This window comes from Anser cygnoides, chromosome 1, assembly GCF_040182565.1.
Source record: "Anser cygnoides isolate HZ-2024a breed goose chromosome 1, Taihu_goose_T2T_genome, whole genome shotgun sequence".
Lineage (NCBI taxonomy): Eukaryota > Metazoa > Chordata > Aves > Anseriformes > Anatidae > Anser > Anser cygnoides.
In genome coordinates, this window is record NC_089873.1 from 193,844,244 (window position 1) to 193,860,970 (window position 16,727).

At 39.1% G+C, this 16,727-nt stretch overlaps 1 protein-coding gene across 3 annotated transcripts; it reads left to right on the forward strand.

Annotated features, from left to right (window-relative positions):
• Positions 1 to 75: 75 nt before the first annotated feature.
• CENPJ (centromere protein J) lies at positions 76 to 16,432 on the forward strand. Of its 3 annotated transcripts, XM_066989803.1 has the most exons (17): positions 76 to 184; positions 412 to 553; positions 1,057 to 1,576; positions 3,136 to 3,259; positions 5,008 to 5,155; positions 6,613 to 6,718; positions 7,047 to 8,655; positions 9,886 to 10,018; positions 10,997 to 11,162; positions 12,187 to 12,429; positions 13,178 to 13,277; positions 13,968 to 14,062; positions 14,729 to 14,827; positions 14,936 to 15,076; positions 15,171 to 15,255; positions 15,360 to 15,480; positions 16,098 to 16,432. In XM_066989803.1, the coding sequence occupies exons 3-17, from the start codon at positions 1,142 to 1,144 to the stop codon at positions 16,288 to 16,290; spliced, it is 3,798 nt and encodes a 1,265-aa protein (XP_066845904.1). In that variant the 5' UTR covers positions 76 to 184; positions 412 to 553; positions 1,057 to 1,141; the 3' UTR covers positions 16,291 to 16,432. The 3 variants fall into 3 exon arrangements, with proteins under 3 accessions (XP_066845904.1, XP_066845903.1, XP_066845905.1); XM_066989802.1 differs by lacking the exon at positions 76 to 184 and having other exon boundaries at positions 287 to 553; XM_066989804.1 differs by lacking the exon at positions 76 to 184 and having other exon boundaries at positions 287 to 553; positions 13,968 to 14,059.
• Positions 16,433 to 16,727: the final 295 nt, after the last annotated feature.

Consider the following 16,727-nt stretch of genomic DNA (forward strand, 5'->3'; position numbering starts at 1 on the left):
CCTGCGCCTCCTCGTCCCCAGCCTACCCAGCCCCAGCTCCCTCAGCCGCCACGCGGAGCCCCTCGGGAGCTGTAGTTCGCTCACCGCCGGACCGCCTGCCAGCTGGGCGGGGAGGCCGTGCCTCGGGACTACAACTCCCGGCATGCCCGGCGTGTGGCGCCGGGAGGCCGTGAGATGGCGGCAGGTTTGTAACAACACGGAGGGGCAGCGCCGCTGGGGCCGCGGCTCGGGGCCGTCGCCGTGCGGGTGCCTCGGGGGGGGGGGGGGGGGGGGGGGGGCGCAGCGGCCCCTGTGAGGGCGACGGGGGTTAGCTGGGCGTGTGGGGAGGTTCAACAAGGGTTCAACAAGAGTTTCCGTGATCTGATCTCCCGAGAATGAGGAAACTTTAAAAAGTTGTTTCCTGACCGGCAGGACTGTTGAAGCCTTGGGCTCCTGTGGTCGTGTCCTTTGTTCTGTAGCCTTTCCTCTGTGCTCCCTGCGACACACCGACAGGACGCCGACACACACACCGTGCGTGTAGGTGGAGAGTTAATCGCCCTGGGACCCGCTGGAGGTAAGCAGAGCCGAGTGATAACGATAAAAGACGATAGGAAGGGGAGGGAGAAGCTAACAGGCAGCAAGGGTGCAGAATTTCCATGAGAATGATGCTAAGTATGCATTGAAATACAGTAATACGATTGTATTTATGTGGGCATATTTACAACATTGCTTTCACATGAAGATCCTGTAATGGACGTCTCTCACCTCATCAAATCCCTTCTCACTTCTGTTGCAGACACATTTAAAAAATTCAGAACCCATCTCTGTACTACTGAACAGAATATTATACGCAGCTCTATAATATCTGAGGTGTTATTTATTTGAGTGCAGTTACTGTTAAGATTAAATGTTGGATTGTGCTGACTGTGCACAGGAAGCTCATTAGCAATTGTCCGAATTGCTTCTGTTGCCTAGGGAAAAGTAGACGGTGACTGATTTTTATAAATACTTTGGTTATAAGAGAGTAACTTTCCGTTACTGTAGATTTCTTATTTTGTTTATCTGCTTAATTTTTAGGTGCTAAAAATAAGTAACCATCCACGCCAGCTGCCTATGGCTTTGAAAATTTTGCTGTCCTAACACTCCAAGATATAATAGTGTTATGTTAACGCTACATCAGCAAGTAGATCTGAATACCATTTACAAGATGCCAGCTGTTGAAGATCCGAGTAGTGAACGAAACTTCCTTGCACATTGCATGTTCGATAGCTCTCGTGCTGGAGTCTTCTTGGATCCTACTTTTACTGGTTTGAAAATCAACACAGACAATTTATTATCTGGACATGAAAACATCACAGCTTTCCCTGCTGAAGTGTTGCATCTTTCAGAGAGCCGTTCTGTAAGTGATGACTCCTTGTGTGAAGAACGGATGCTGGAGTCTGGCAGCTCTTGTACACTTCAGCAGGATACCGCCGACACATCTTTTCCAGCAGCAGCATATAATGTGGAAAGCTCTAAAACAGACTTTGTCCATGGTGAAGTGGATGGTCGGAATAAATCTGATTACTGTGATCCTCTCTTACAGAAGCTTGAACAGGTAATAAAAAAAAAGTTCCAGAATTCTTTGACTTACATAAATTAAGATTTATTTTGTTCCTATATGTGATTTTTCATACCTGAAAGTATGCAAAATCTTTTCCATGTATAGAACACAGTGGGCTTAAAGAGCAAGCCCTAGGTCAGTTATGCATGCATAAAAGTTGGTGTCCTCATAACATGCAGTTTAACTGGTTTTCGCTGGCACAGGTTCCAGTTCAAAACGAATTGTATTTAGTGCCAGCATATTTGACTCAAAATCTTTTTATTTTTTATTTATTTTTTATTTACCTGGAAAGATGCACACAGTTTTACAATATTCCATTAATTCTTCTCTTAAAGCTGTGGCAATGGGGTGCTGGTCGTTACAGTGGGAGTGCTTCACTGCAGATATTCACAACACAGTGAAGTTTTATGTTCTTGTAGCTATAGCAACATCTTCCGTTAGTTCTCATTGTATGTGTGCACACTTGTACCTGGTTCTGTTTAGCTGAAGAGAGAAGTTGGTGTTGAATACATACATGTCCAAGACAATAGGACAAAAAGGCATGGAATTACAACCCTGTGATGTCATTTTTTTTTTTAATCTTTTTTCCATAGCAAGCCTGCCAGCTGACTCTGTGATTGGCCATACAGTTGCTTATAGCTCTCCCCAGTTAGCAGATGTAAATTATGTTAGCTGAAGGTGTTAAGGCACACTTTAATAGGTCTTGCTGTTAGGGATTAAGAACTCAGCTCCTTGTCCACCCTTCTAGAAGTTGCCTCAGTGCAAATCCTTATGTCTGTTTGTGCAAGTGGAAGTGTGGGAGGAAAAAGTGAATCTCTAGAGTATAATTCCACTACTAAGCATGTAAAAGGTATTTCATCTCTGTTATATATGTTAGGAAAATATTCATTCACTTTTTTCGTTACATCAGCAGTGTCCAACAGTGGCTAAAATAACAGATACTATCTGGTTTAATGGTATCTTAAAGGAATTGTTAAGTCTCCTGTCTTGGAAAGTTATTGCCGATCCAATATAAATTAACAATTATTATTCTAAAAATAGATATAACTTACATGTAATATTTATTTCCAAGATCTCAGATAGAGTGAAGATTACTGATACATACATATAAAAAATACTGATATATAAACATTTCTAAAGCACTATTGATTTTGAGGTATTTCACATTTTAATAAAACCACCACATGCGAGTTATGTTAAAAGAGCAGAATTTGAGTGTTTTTCTCATACTATAGAAATGAGTGTTCTGATTCTTTTTTTGCAGATTGGTCAATTAAAGATGAGTGGATCTGTTAACTGTGCACACTGGAAATAGTATGTGCAATTGATAGGTAGAACTGAAAATTGCGTTCATCAAAGCACTTTGTATTCTTAATTCCCTTCATGTTGCACTTAGCTAATGGAACATCATTAAAACAAGAAATACCTCTTGTCTTGATGACTCTAATGCATTCTAAGTATATTTGTCTTAGGTAAAATAACATAAATAAATGTCCTAGGTAAAATAACGTAAATAAATGTCCTCCAGTACATTTTTTTGTTTGTTTGAAAAGCTGAAGGAATTGCAACAACAGAAGCAGGAACAGCTAAAGAAACAACAGATGGAGCAACTTCAAAGGCTGATGGAAGAACAGCAGAAGTTACTTAGCATGGTGTCTGACCAGACAGCAATTCTTGGTAAGTTGAGAAATAAAGCATAAGACATACTTCAGTAAACTGAAGAATTTGATCTCATTTCTTCATTAAAATCTGAAAGTGTATTCAGTGTTCTTCATCTTAAAACTACTTGATTAGTCAAAGACTAATGCTGCATCGTTTGAGTGGCTGATAAATGAGTGCTACTGTAGAAGGACTTTTATAAAATCCTTTTATAAATTGCCAAGAGTAATTGTAACTTAATCAATGATGGGAGCCTTATTTTGAAGAATATATTACAAAAGACAGTGTAAAATAGTTTCTTTCCTTTTTGATTAGCTGTTTCCCAATATACTTTTGTTTGCTTTAAGCTGTCACTGTATCCAAATGAAGTAATACCTCCTTGTGTGTGCTCATGCAGAACAAATTTGCTCAAGTGATGAACTGAACTAGACTGGGGAGCTGATTTGTACTGAAAAACAAACATTTGTAAACTGGATCAGTTTTCCAGTCCAATTTGCTGTGTGCAAAGGGAGAGCACAGTGCTGGGCTGGAAAAAGCTGGCAGAGTTGAGGTAGGGGGATCTTCTTTTGCTGGTAGTATCAGTCCTACATGATTTAATGGTTATCTTTCTTTTACTCTCTGAGAAAGTTGATCTAGGGTTTAGTCTTAGAACAAAAACTAGATTGCCTAATGAGTTATTTCTAATTGGGAATGTAAAGGTGGAGGCTGGTTCTTGCCCTTTAGTGCCATTTCTTTTCTCCTGCAGAACAGTGGTGTGTTTTTCTTTTAATTTCAAACTCTACTCTGATGGCTGAAAGTCAAAAGCCAAGACCTAGGCATTCAGTGGGCTTGACAGCTTTTCACAGGTTGTGATCATCTGGATATCGGAATCACAATGAAGGCAGAGTTTATGCCTTGAATGTTGTTGTTCTCCACATACACAAAACAGTGATTTTTTACAAGTTAAATAACTAAGAATGTATCTCATTGTTGAGAGTTGCACTGATTGAACCCATGTTTTCGCGTGGCACATAGAAAACAATCTATACAGGGATACAGAATGTCTCCAGTCCAGCTCTGCCGTGAGGGTTAATAACTGAACTGGAATTAGGAATCAAGATGGGTTGGCAAAGAGATGCCACCGCATGACTAAGAATTACCTGTATGTAAAAGAAATGCACTAGAGTTCTTCACCTTTTCTGTTTCTAGTTTTACCATTGACAGCAGCATGACAACTAAGCTGCTATGACCGGAACAGAGTTTTGGTTTTAATCTAGCTGTTTAATAAGGTTATTGTAAACCTGTAGAGATTTCAGAGAAAAGGTATGAGATTGCATTTCATCATATTTCAAAGCTTTTAATCCAAAGTCTTGGTCTAAGAGGCTGCAAAAGGATGAACTGATCTTAATTTTTACATTTGTACGTAGGAAACAGAATCTTGATAAGAGACCTTTTCAGTAGAGCAGACATCCAAAATTGTTCAGTTATTTTACCTTTAAGTGATAAATTAGCAAAGATAATGAACAATCAGAATGGGCTGTTAAGGTGTGTGGAAAAAATTTATACATAATTGGATGTTCCTTTAAAAAGAGAGCTCAAAATCAAATAAGAATTAAACTGGGGAAATCTTAGGACTTTTTTTGTGTGGGAATCCAGAATACGTGACCATGAAGCTCCCTTCTGGTTTTAATCTGATCTGAGTGCTGCTTAAAAGTATGAGCTGAAAACTGATTTGTTTGCTTTGGGGAGAAAAAAAAAAAACAAGCTATATTCTGTCAATTTCATAGGAAAAAACTTGTGGTGTCCAGAAAAAAAGATGGAAAAAATAACGGAGGCTGAAGATCCACACGATGATCCTTTATGTGTGGAAGGTGCAGATCTCTCTGAAAAGTCCAGCAGAGGAAAACAGTTGTGGGTGACTAATACAGAGGAAAGGTAATTCAGAACATTATTTTTTACAGTTCTAAATACATAACACAAGCTTGATTGAATTCTGAGTCCTGATTAAGAGTCTCATATTCTCAGTTTGTATAGCTTTCTCAACCAAGGATTCCATTTGCTAGGTATGGTGGAGACCAGTGGTAAGAGGCTCTGGCTTGAAGTTGCTTATGCTGTGAAAGATGTGACGTTGTGTATTGGCTGAAGAAGTGTGTGAAACATGGAGTGATGACAGTTCAGAGGCACATCTTAGTATAGGCTTAGCATATTAGCAGTTATAATTACTGTTCCCAATTTGATTTATTACAATTTCCTATCCATTATTAGATGGCAAAAAGGTAACGTGAAGGAGGAGTGTAAGGCCACGACTTTTTAGTTTATTACCAGGAGTTTTTTAAGTATCTGGGTATTGCTAAGAAGTAATAATAGTGCTTTTGGGAGAAGCCTTCTTGCGTATGGTAGAAGCTTTGTTTATGGCATGGATGGACTAAAAGTAGTGGCTGGCACTGTTTTGAAGCTCTGCCTTGTCTGTCTGGTCATCACAAGACAAGAAATCTTGTACCAGGCTGTGGTGGGTTGACCCCAGCCAGCAGCTAGGCACCCAGCCAGCTGCTTGGTCATTATTCCCCAGAGCAGAATTGGTTTGGGGGATCAGAAGAGCACAAATGTGTGAAAAGTTGTGGGTTGAGATCAAGACAGTTTACTAAGTGAAGGAAAGAGGGGAAGAAACCCAAGTGTTAAACAGGCAATCGCTCTCCATCTCCAGCAAGCAGACTGATGCCCAGTTGGCCTCTGAACAACAGCTGTTTTTAGAAAACCAAGCCCAAAGTTTTCACTGCTGAGCATGACGTTACCTGGCATGGAATATCTGCTGGGTCACTTTGGGTCAGCTCTTCTGGCTGCGTCCCCCTCAACCTCCTATTTGCTGGGGGAGGAAGGCAGGCTGTGTGAGAAACCAAATAAAGTTCTGATGCTGTGCAAGCACTGTTCAGCAATAGCAAAAACATTGGTGCGTTACCAACACTGTTTTAGTCACAAATCCAAAACAGCACCACGTGAACAGCTGTGAAGAAAGCTTACTCCGTCCCAGCCATACCCGGTGCAAGGTGATACTGCAGAAACGAGCAGTGTGACTAAAATCCAAGTGAAAATTTGTTGTTTTGGGCAGAAGAATGGGTCACTGAGAAAAGCTGTGAAAGGCAAAACAGCAAAGCCTGCATAAAGGCGCTTTTAGATGGATATTAATTATAGCAGGGATTTGATAATCACTTCTCAAAAGATAAGCAGCTAGTGGTATCGTGCATTTCTCAGATTAACTTTGCCACTTAATGACTAAAGTACTTCGTAATTTGTCATTTTTTATGTAATTGCGCCCTAGGCCTTCGAATAGTAGGGATGCTAAACACAGTTAAATTATGTAGACACGTAAGACTTGACTTTTTAAATTACCCTAGACCTATTAAAGCTGCAATTCAAGAGAAGAAACAGACATTTGAAGAATTTCTGGAAGAACAGATTCAGATAGAGGAGCAGCGTCTGAAGCAAAGCCAGAAGTTACAGGTTTTTAAATTTCTTTTTTAACTTTTAACAGTTTTTTTTTTTATATATATATATAGTGATGAGTGCTTTAAAAACATACAAGGGAGATTCTAGCATCAAAAGCTAACACTGACTGCAATATTCACGTTTTACGATTTTACTTTAAAAATAAATAAAAAAAAAAAAGCTCTGACTACTGCATTTGTTTAAGATGTTTTTAGAAACCCGGTAGAAATATGCTATGTAAGTTCCTACTGATATGTGGGGTTTATTTGAAAAAAAAATCTTAAAACTGTGTAAAGGACTTTTTAACATTCTCTGCATGTTAATTTTCCATATCCACTTTCAGGAGACAAACGGATCAGCCATTCAAAAGCCAGTGATCAAACGCCCCTTCCTGAAAAGAGGAGAAGGCTTAACAAGGTTCACTAATGCCAAATCTAAGATAACAACGCTTGGAGAAAGCATATTGAAACCTCAACAAAGGGTTTCAGACGACAGAAACGTTAGAGTGGACAGATCACAAATACAAAAGAAAAGTCTGCCTCCTAGCAAAGAGCTGGTTTCTGGGAGCCCTCTTATGCCACGTAAAAAAAATAACCAGCCTGATAAAGCAAAATGTTGTCCTATTCAGAAGACCCTTGTACTCAGGAATCACAATGGAAAAAATACCGTGCCATTAGAAACAAGAATGCAACCAGGAAAAAATCTTGATGGACAGATGATAGATTGTTTCCCATCAGAAATTAACCACAAAATAGAAAATAAAGAGAATGTAGTGGAATTTGCTAAGTCTAACACTGGCAAAATCAGAAACAAATTACCTGGCATGGAAAAGCCTCAGTTGTCTTGTGAGCTGGCCAGTGCCTTTTCTAATCCTAAATGTCCTGTAGGTCACCCTGTAAAAGATCCAGAACTGTCTTTTGAAGTTTCGTTTCAGAATAAGTTGGAAAACTGGGAAAAAGAAAAGGAAAAAGAGAATCTAGAATTAGATGAATTTTTGTTTCTAGAGCAAGCTGCAGATGAAATATCTTTTTCAAGTAATTCCTCATTTGTGCAAAGGATCTTAGATCAAGATCAGCAAACCTCAGAAGGACGTAGAATGTCTTCCACCCCTATCAAGGCAAAACAGCAACAAGTGAAGGAGCTTGCAGTTAAACTTATAAATGCGAAAAATAAAAAGGCAGACTGTATCACACAGGGAAATAAAAGTGATAAAGCAGTTACACATACAGTCTCAAATTCAGGAACAGCTTCTAGACTGAAGGATCCAGTGAATAAAACAGACAGTGTAATATTTTCAGGTTCTTCCTTGACAGCAGTTCCTGCTTTAAAAAGTACTCAATGGACTGTAAGTGAAGATAAAGACGAGGAAAATGGTGATACGACTACAGATTCTGAGCAAGACTTTGAGACAACCTTAAAAAATGAAAATGAAGATATTAAGGAATCCTTTCAGAGCAATAGAGAAAGTGATCCAGGATTTTTTGATTACGGAAGTTCTACAGATACCAGCAAAGAAAGCAAACGTGGAGGTGACTTGTCAGACGAAGATTGCAGCACACTGTCAAAGCAAAAGATCAGAAAAGCTTCAGACCACCAGAGAAGCATGTCTTGTATAAATAGGAGTAAGATTGAGTTTGATGATGAAAGGACATGGAGTGATCTTGATGAATATTATTTTCACAATGATTTACCTGAAAAATATACTAAAACGTCCTTACAGACAGACTTTTTCAGTAAGAATGATACAACTGTCCCAGATAAAGCAATAAAGAGAAAAGTTGCCTCGAAGAAGGGAGATGAACTGTCCAAACAGTCTGCAGCGGACAGTGATTCGAACGGGCCTCCGGCATCAAACCTGATGATGAAACTGTTTCCCTCGCTGAAACCGAAGCAGAAGGCAGGCTGTCACTCAGAGCATGAAATCAAATCAAATGTGGAACAGGAGTCAGGAGGTGAGAGAACAGCAACTGGTAGGAAATGCTGAAGGAAACGTGTTTTACAAGTCTTTCTTTCCAAGGCTTAAGCTGCAACTTGACTTTACACCGAAAAGTCTAAGTACAGACTTCTGCTTCAGGGAATGGCATTTTTTATCTCTTCTGGTTGCGTGTCTGGTGCAAGCTAGCCGTTTTGCAGATTGAGTCTGTGGAAGGGATGCCTCTAAGAGCTCCTTTACAAGGTGTTGTATTTATGCAAGATCATTAAAAATGCAGTTGTTTAGTGACAACATGATGGTATAGCCTAGCATGCCTTCTCTGTTAGATGATGGTAGGTGGTAGGTTCATTGCAGGAGAGCTTGAACCCATTTAGTGTTTTGTTTTTTTTTTTTTGAGAAATTCATATGAAAGCTACTACATCTACTTACTGCTTTGCGGAGAACTGATTTTGCTGTGTTTTTGAAAGAAATCTGCTCGATGTTTACAGGAGGTAATGGTTGCCAGCATTTAAGAGTGAATGAGGCAACTAACTGCACTGCAGTGTCAGTGCTTAGGCTCTTCTCTTGGATACTCAGAAGCAGACTGTTAAAGCCCAATGAGTGTTAAGCTGCGAATGATCAAAAAAATGGGATAGCAAAGAAGCCCACAGATATGATTATGGGCCTCCTACAATATATTTCAGGGCAGTGTGAGCAGATTGTGTTGTGAGTACAACTTGGAAAATTTAGAGCCGTGAGTTTTTCCTGTTTGACGCTTTGCCCTCAACATACCTTTATTTAATTTCTCTAGCTTGACATGAAGCCCTTCACATTCCAATTCCTAATACATACTTAGTTCTACAAAGACGATAGATACACTTGGTGTGTCAGGTAGTTACAGAGACATAGAAAGGTTTGGCTTGTATTTGAGGATCCTTAGGGATCACCCAGTTCCAACCCCCTGCCATGGGCAGGGACACCTCCCACCAGACCAGGTTGCCCAAAGCCCCATCCAGCCTGGCCTTGAGCACCCCCAGGGATGGGGCATCCACAGCTTCTCTGGGCAGCCTGTGCCAGGGCCTCACCACCCTTGAGTATATAGCGCAGGGTGCTTTAAAATGTCACTTCTATGTTATTTCAGTATTAGCAGTAGTATTGCAAGAAAATTCTATCTATGAAATCATATATATATATTTTAAATGGCCTGTGGTAATTGTTTACTTCAGTCAAAGGCTGCTTAAGCAACTTGCACCTGATTGTTCTTTGGTAGGAAACACTGTTCCATCCCAGATACTGAGAGAGAAACTCATGGAATTGGAAATGGAAATTGAGAGGTTCAGAGCTGAAAACACAACTCTAACTAAACTCCGGGAAGAAAGAGAGCACGCACTGGCAAGTATCAGGTAATTTTTAATTGAAAATTAGGAAAGTTTTAATTGAAAGCAGTTTGGGGTGTTTGCTAACATAGCATGTTCCGTGTTGTCCTGTTTGTAGCTAGATAGTGTTACAGTGATAGATAAATAATTGGTGTGTTTCAGTAACTGCAGACGTAGCTCAAGAAACTGGTTGTTGCGCTAGGGATGTATTAAACTGTCATTATTACTCACAAACAAAATACCAATCTCAGAATAATATTAAGAACTCCTACTGGATTAATATGATATCCTTGAAGGCTACACCTGGGGAGAATTTCCTCATGTCTAATCGAGCAATGTTCTGAGCAGTAACACAGTCCTAAACTGGTCTTGCAAAACAGATTTCCTGCTAACATGATCAGTGCTCTTCCTATGGATTGAATATATGTGTACAAATGGAGTTTGACTTCATTTCAGCCCCCTGGTGACTTCCAGGTGGCAAACAGCAAAATAATCCTCTGACTTAAAGGAAGCGCGCCAATTCCTACCAAAGTCAAGTTTTTTTTTTTGGAAACAGCATCGTGTTGTTGGCTAATGTGAGGGACCTGGTATTGGCTGATTCTTTTTCACACTGCTTTTGGGGGAATGGTGTTCTGCTGCTTTGAGGAATGTTGGCAGATCTTGGTGAAGCTTTGCTAAAATCAGGATAACTTTTGTGACTAGAAGATAGAAATAGTTGGACTTCAAACACTATCTGTGTGAAAACTCTTACTGCTTAATGCTGTTTATAGTTAAACCTTCCTGGGTGTAGCAGATGCTGGGTTTGAATCAATGACTGCAAAATTCAGTCTTAATTTTCTCACTCCAGACTTGAAGGAGTCGGGCAAAAACCAACAGCTTTGTTTTATAATTACAGGAAAGAAATTGCTGGGTTTGAATCAATGACTGCAAAATTCAGTCTTAATTTTCTCACTCCAGACTTGAAGGAGTCGGGCAAAAACCAACAGCTTTGTTTTATAATTACAGGAAAGAAATTGCAGACTTTCAACAGCAGAAAGCCCAAGAACTGGCTGAAATAGAAGAATATAGAAAAAAAGAAATGAAAAAACTGCAAAAGGAACGTAAAGTTTTTGAAAAATATACCACAGAAGCTAGAGCAATTCCAGATAAAAAAGAACGTGATGAAATTCAGGTATAAAAATGATAGTTATTATTCTTGTCCACACAGGAAAACTTAAATTCATTTAAAGGGAGTTGAGAACTAAATTCTAACTTAATTTGAAAGGTTGCAAGTCATTTCAAGATAGGAACCGTTAGTAGACACAGCCTAATTGAGAAAGCAGTTACAGTCTTCACAACATTGTTTGCTGGTTTCAAGGCAAAAAAAAAAAAAAAAAAGACATGAGCAAATCGTTTTGTCACATTTCCATAATAAAAACTGCACTTGACTACGGTAGAATGATCTTCATCTTTGATACAAAATTACTGTAGCTAATATAACACTGCAAGTTTTTATTATGGTAATGGATAAAAATGCAAACTAGAACCATACCTGAATTTTATTCTGTTTACAACTGTTCCAGGGTAAAAATAGTTATCTTCTACAATTTTCAAAGTAGCATTTTGTGATTACTTACTTGTAGTTCATTAAAGGTCAGAGACGTATGAAACAATACGTTTCTTCACTGTCAGGATTTATGGTATGTTAGGCGTACAGACAAGTTGTATGAAACTTCACATGTGGGTATGTCACTTCCTGACATTACTTCAACGGGTCAAAGTAACATTTGCTAAACTGGCCAGGCAGATTCATGTGTATTTTGTGTGTTTGTGTCCTCCCTATTTTCTGCTGCCAAGATTTTTGAAGGGTCCTCTGCATGGTAGCCTTAAAGATAGCAAATTTCTGCCTCAAGTGTGTGCTGGCCAATCTATGAAGTGTAAAGGATGCTCAGAGGGGAATGAGAGACATCCTCGGATTAAGTTGAGCTTATGGAGTTGATATCTAAAGTTGATCCTATCCTTTTCATGGAATAAAACTAAAAATCCCTACCTTTCACCCTCTGCCATTACACAGATCTTGCCTGTTTTATGCTGATAAGTACAAATACTTTTGTACATTTTTCCTTTTGCTTGTAAGTTCCTTCCTAGAACATGAAAATCTTTTGATATATTAAAAAACGAAGCTTCTTTCATTTATAAATGTGCGTTTTTCTAAGGCTTTAAAACAGCAGATTGCAGAGTTACAGGAAGATGTGAAACGAAAAGAAGCAAAATGGTCAACCACCCATCGACGCCTGAAAGATCAAATAGAAGCTTTAGTAAATGAGAACATGGAGCTAAAAGAGGAAGTCAAAATTATGGAGAGGTTTCGTCTTGAAGCCTGGAAAAAAGTAGAAGCCGCTGGAAGCAAGAAGAAAATGGAAAATTCTGGGGTGACGCTAAAAAGAGCAGAACCTGTAGTAAGTTTTTAATCTCAGTGTTTTAAGTTGGTCTGTGTGAAAACTCTTGTGTTGTGTATCATAAAGTTGGAATCCAGTAGCCACAACCTAGATATTAACTTTTAATTTACTAATCTCGGTGGTCTGCTAGTGGTGCCAGACACAGAATTTCGTTAATGTATCGTTCTCTCCAAATGCGAATGTTCACAGACCCATGGAATGGTTGAGTTGGAAGAGACCCTTGGGGGTCATCTGCTTTAATGTCACTGCTCAAGCAGGGACACCCAGGGCAGACTGCCCAGGACCACGTCCACGCGGCTTCTGATGATCTCCAAGGAGGCATCACTGTGTGCACTACCTGTTCTGTTGAGAAACTTGTCATCTTTGAAATTCAAAATGGTGCAATTACAAGAGGAAAAGTACGTAGATGGGATATAACCTGAGAACCTTTGTATCTCAAGGACCAGCCAGGCAAATCAGGCAGTTCACCATTGTCTACAGTAGTTACATTTAGTTTTGAAACTGTTATTTATGATTGCTTGTACCAAATTAACATTCTGTAGCTGGTGGTAGTGAGGCAGCAGGCAGAGTTCCAAAACAGCTTGGGCTACATCAAGCAAACCCTTCTGCTGACTAAATCTCAAAAAATGTAGTTTGTGAAGAAAGCTTGCAGTAAGTTTCATGACAAATGGTGTATAAATTTTATTGCAAGTGAACAGTTATTGCATAAAAGTCACATAATCCACTAATAACTCTTCCTTCCTTCCAGAGTCTACCAAATAGAGGCCTGAAAAGCCAAACTGGATCTCCACTTCTTCCAGCACAGAAGGGTGGCAAGATAAGTGGCAAAAATTATTCACAGGCAAAAGGTACAAATGCTTGTCTAATCAGCAGATTTTTTAAAAGAGTTAACAGAAAATAGATGTAGAGGGAGCAGTGCTGCTGTTCCTTGGTTTCCTTCTTCTCACAGTTAGCTGACAACAGCATTTGTTCCTATATCCCTTCCTAATGAATAATCAAACATAGCAACTAACTGGAGGGTTGTAGGTTTTGTTTCTTTTTTGACACCTCTAAAGGCAAACAACCGTGATGTTGTCTATTAGAGGAATACAATCCAGAATTGAAGCCCGTGCTGTTTTTATTTTGATAATCCTTCTGGAATGCTAGGAAAGACGTAGAAAAAGTCTGCCAAAGACTGTTCTTGTTGAAAGATTGTCAGTCCTGCTTTATTCATTATAAGGTATGGCTAGTAAGAATGTTACCTAGATCCCCAGGTAGAAAAGAATCTCCTCTATAGATCTAAAAATGAAATAGGCGACAGAGTGCAAGCATTATGCCCGTTGCTATGATTTTTCAGTCCAGCATGTTGCTGAAGCAAATGACATGCCCCAGAGAGCTGACATGCTGATTTTTTATAAATGTACTGCTTTCAGTTTTTACAGCACTAAAGAAATGTAGTGTCCTGTACAACTTGATCTCATATATAATTATGATTTTAACACTTAAACTGCACTTTAATTTTACTGGCCCAATTAACTTCCTTACTTTTACCTGAGTAGGAAAGCTTTCTAGAACGCCTGCCTCAGCACCTGCTAAGGACAGAAGCAACTCTGAGACAACAGCACTAGAAGATTCTTCTAGGACTTTTATGGTAGTAAGTCTTGTATCTTGATTTTTAAGGGAAAAAAACACAAAACAAATTAAAAAAAACCATGAAGTTATCTGTATTTACGTGAGTATTTGGAGGGTGATCTGGAAAGCCATTGACTCAATTTTTTTTATATATTTTTTCGTGGTAACAAAATTGCAGTTAAAGGCTATGTAGTAGTCAATGCTTTACCTCTCTCTAGCTGTTGCAGCATTCTTTGGCTGAAGAAAGGAAACAATCATCTACCCCCTAGAATTTTGCAGAATGTTTACCCTTGGGGGGGGGGGAGGGGAACTGACTATGTTCTATGTAGAGAAACCATCCAAGAATCTTAAGAATTCTTAATTGCTGTAGGCAGTGTTTAGGCTTTATAGAACTTCATCAGCTGCTTCACGCCTCTGTACGGATGACTTCAGTCTGTTGAGCACCACCCTACAGCAATGAATTCCATTTCAGCTTGGACAAAAACTGACCACAGACAAATTACTGCTAGCCCGAGTACATCATATACTAGATGTTGCATAAAATCTAGACTGGGTTTATGACTTCCCAGACCTGTCTTCCTACCCTCATGCTTCTTATTTCCTAAAATACTTGTCAGCCTAGGGAAAACAGTTGTATGACGACAAAGTTTGACTGGAGTTTATGCTTATACTACTGTTGTGATTTCAGGACACCTCTCCTAATGAAGCTCTTGTGCCAGCACCATCTGGACCTGCGCACACAGACAGTGAAGAGATACAGAGAGAAATTGCTTATCCTGATGGAAAGGTAAAATGAGAGCGTGGCACTTGAAATTCTGTGAGACGCTTGCTGTGAAAGATGAATGGGTACCTGAATGTGATGGCTGAATACTGATCTCTGTAATCCATTTGTTAGGTTGAAAAGGTTTTGAAAAATGGCTGTCACCTCATATTTTTTCCCAATGGGACATGGAAAAAAGTGGGGGCTGATGGGAAGACCGTAACAATAACCTTCTTTAATGGGGATGTGAAGCAGATTATGCCTGATCAAACAGTGGTATGTATCCTGCACCTTCTCCCCTATACTTACACAGGTGTGTGTACGCACACGATTCCTGACTGGGTATGTTAATTTGAACTGTTTCCTCCAGATTTATTATTATGCTGATGCTAAGACTACCCATACTACATACTGCGATGGCTTGGAGGTCTTGCAATTTTCAAACGGACAAATAGGTAAAGAAATCATCCAATCCAGCCAACCCTCAAAACTACTACATATGTATGCAAAACACTCCTGTATTCACATAATAAGGATATTGTCTCAAAATACATTTCAGAGAAACATTATCCTGATGGCAAGAAAGAAATCACTTTCCCCGATCAAACTATCAAAAACTTATTTACGGATGGGCAAGAAGAAAGCATCTTTCCAGATGGCACTATCGTTCGTGTTCAGCGGTAAGCTTTGTTTTCAGGTACCCTAGACTGTTGACAGGAAAGCAGTAGTTAAGAGCTCACTGCCATAGGCAGTATATAGCGATGTCTTTGTAAAAGCTTACATTTGGATATACTGTGCGGGGAAGGCTTGGTTACTGTTTGCATTTTTCTTGTATCATAGAGGGGATGGAGAACTGAATGCCTGTGTCTGTTTTCTAATAGGAAAAAAAAAACGTTACTTAAGTAACTTCTGACTTGTGTACAATTCTAGAGAACGGTTAAGGATGTAGCTGTTCCTCAAACAGGTCTGACATCCAAACTGACTGCGCTCAAAACATTATTTTAAACTTTTCCTGGACCTTTGCAGCAGTAGATTTAGAGGAGAGAATGTGTAGTAGAATGTGTAGTAGATGCTCTTGAGTATAAAGCATCAGAAAAAAACTGGTTTTTGGAGAAACATGTTTTGAGTACCAACCAACCCGACAGTATTTAACAAAAGAGGCCTTTCAAAAATACTGTCTTTAATTTCTTCATTTAGGCTTATGTATTTAGTGCTTGTTCCAAGAATAAATTTAAGCCTACTTATAGTCCTTATGATTTTTACAAAAAATAAAATCACATACTTGTTTTTAATGCAGAGATGGGAGCAAAACTATCGAGTTCAATAATGGCCAGAGAGAGCTACACACATCACAGTTTAAGAGACGGGAGTATCCAGATGGTACCGTTAAGACTGTGTATACGAATGGACACCAGGAAACCAAGTACATCTCTGGGAGAGTAAGAGTAAAGGACAAGGATGGTAATATCCTCATGGACACCAAGGTGTAGTTCATGTTGATCCTGTGACACATCAGCAAGAACAATGTACATTCCTGTAAACAAAACGAACCACCTTTTAAACTTGTGTATATATATTGTTTATAGTTTTCCTGAAATAAATTTATTTTTCAGTTGGTATTACTACATCAGAGCTTTTAAAATTGTTTTGCCTGTTTCTATTTCAGAAGCTGTTTATTGATTCAGTGTTTTATCATGTGTAGTGTAAAGAGCATCCTTTAATTCCCTGTTGGCCAGTGAAAATTCATCAAACAGGTGTAGATGATCTTATTTTAGAAGTCCAAGAGAAAAGCCATTCCATCTAAGGTAAAAGTTGCTTGTGTTAAGAGTAAATCAAGGGCATTTTTCAGTCAGGCTGAAGCTTATTCTTTTTTTTTTTCATCTGAGTTGGGAAGCAAACCCCAAACTATATTTTGTAAACCTGTTGT

What these genes read in the sequence shown, in the direction of transcription:
- CENPJ (XM_066989803.1), top strand. Translation starts at nt 1,142, where the DNA reads ATGTTAACGCTACATCAGCAAGTAGATCTGAATACCATTTACAAGATG. An exon ending in TGTGGAACAGGAGTCAGGAG is followed by an intron (nt 8,656 to 9,885) that starts GTGAGAGAACAG and finishes GTTCTTTGGTAG; the next exon opens with GAAACACTGTTCCATCCCAG. An exon ending in AAGAACGTGATGAAATTCAG is followed by an intron (nt 11,163 to 12,186) that starts GTATAAAAATGA and finishes CGTTTTTCTAAG; the next exon opens with GCTTTAAAACAGCAGATTGC.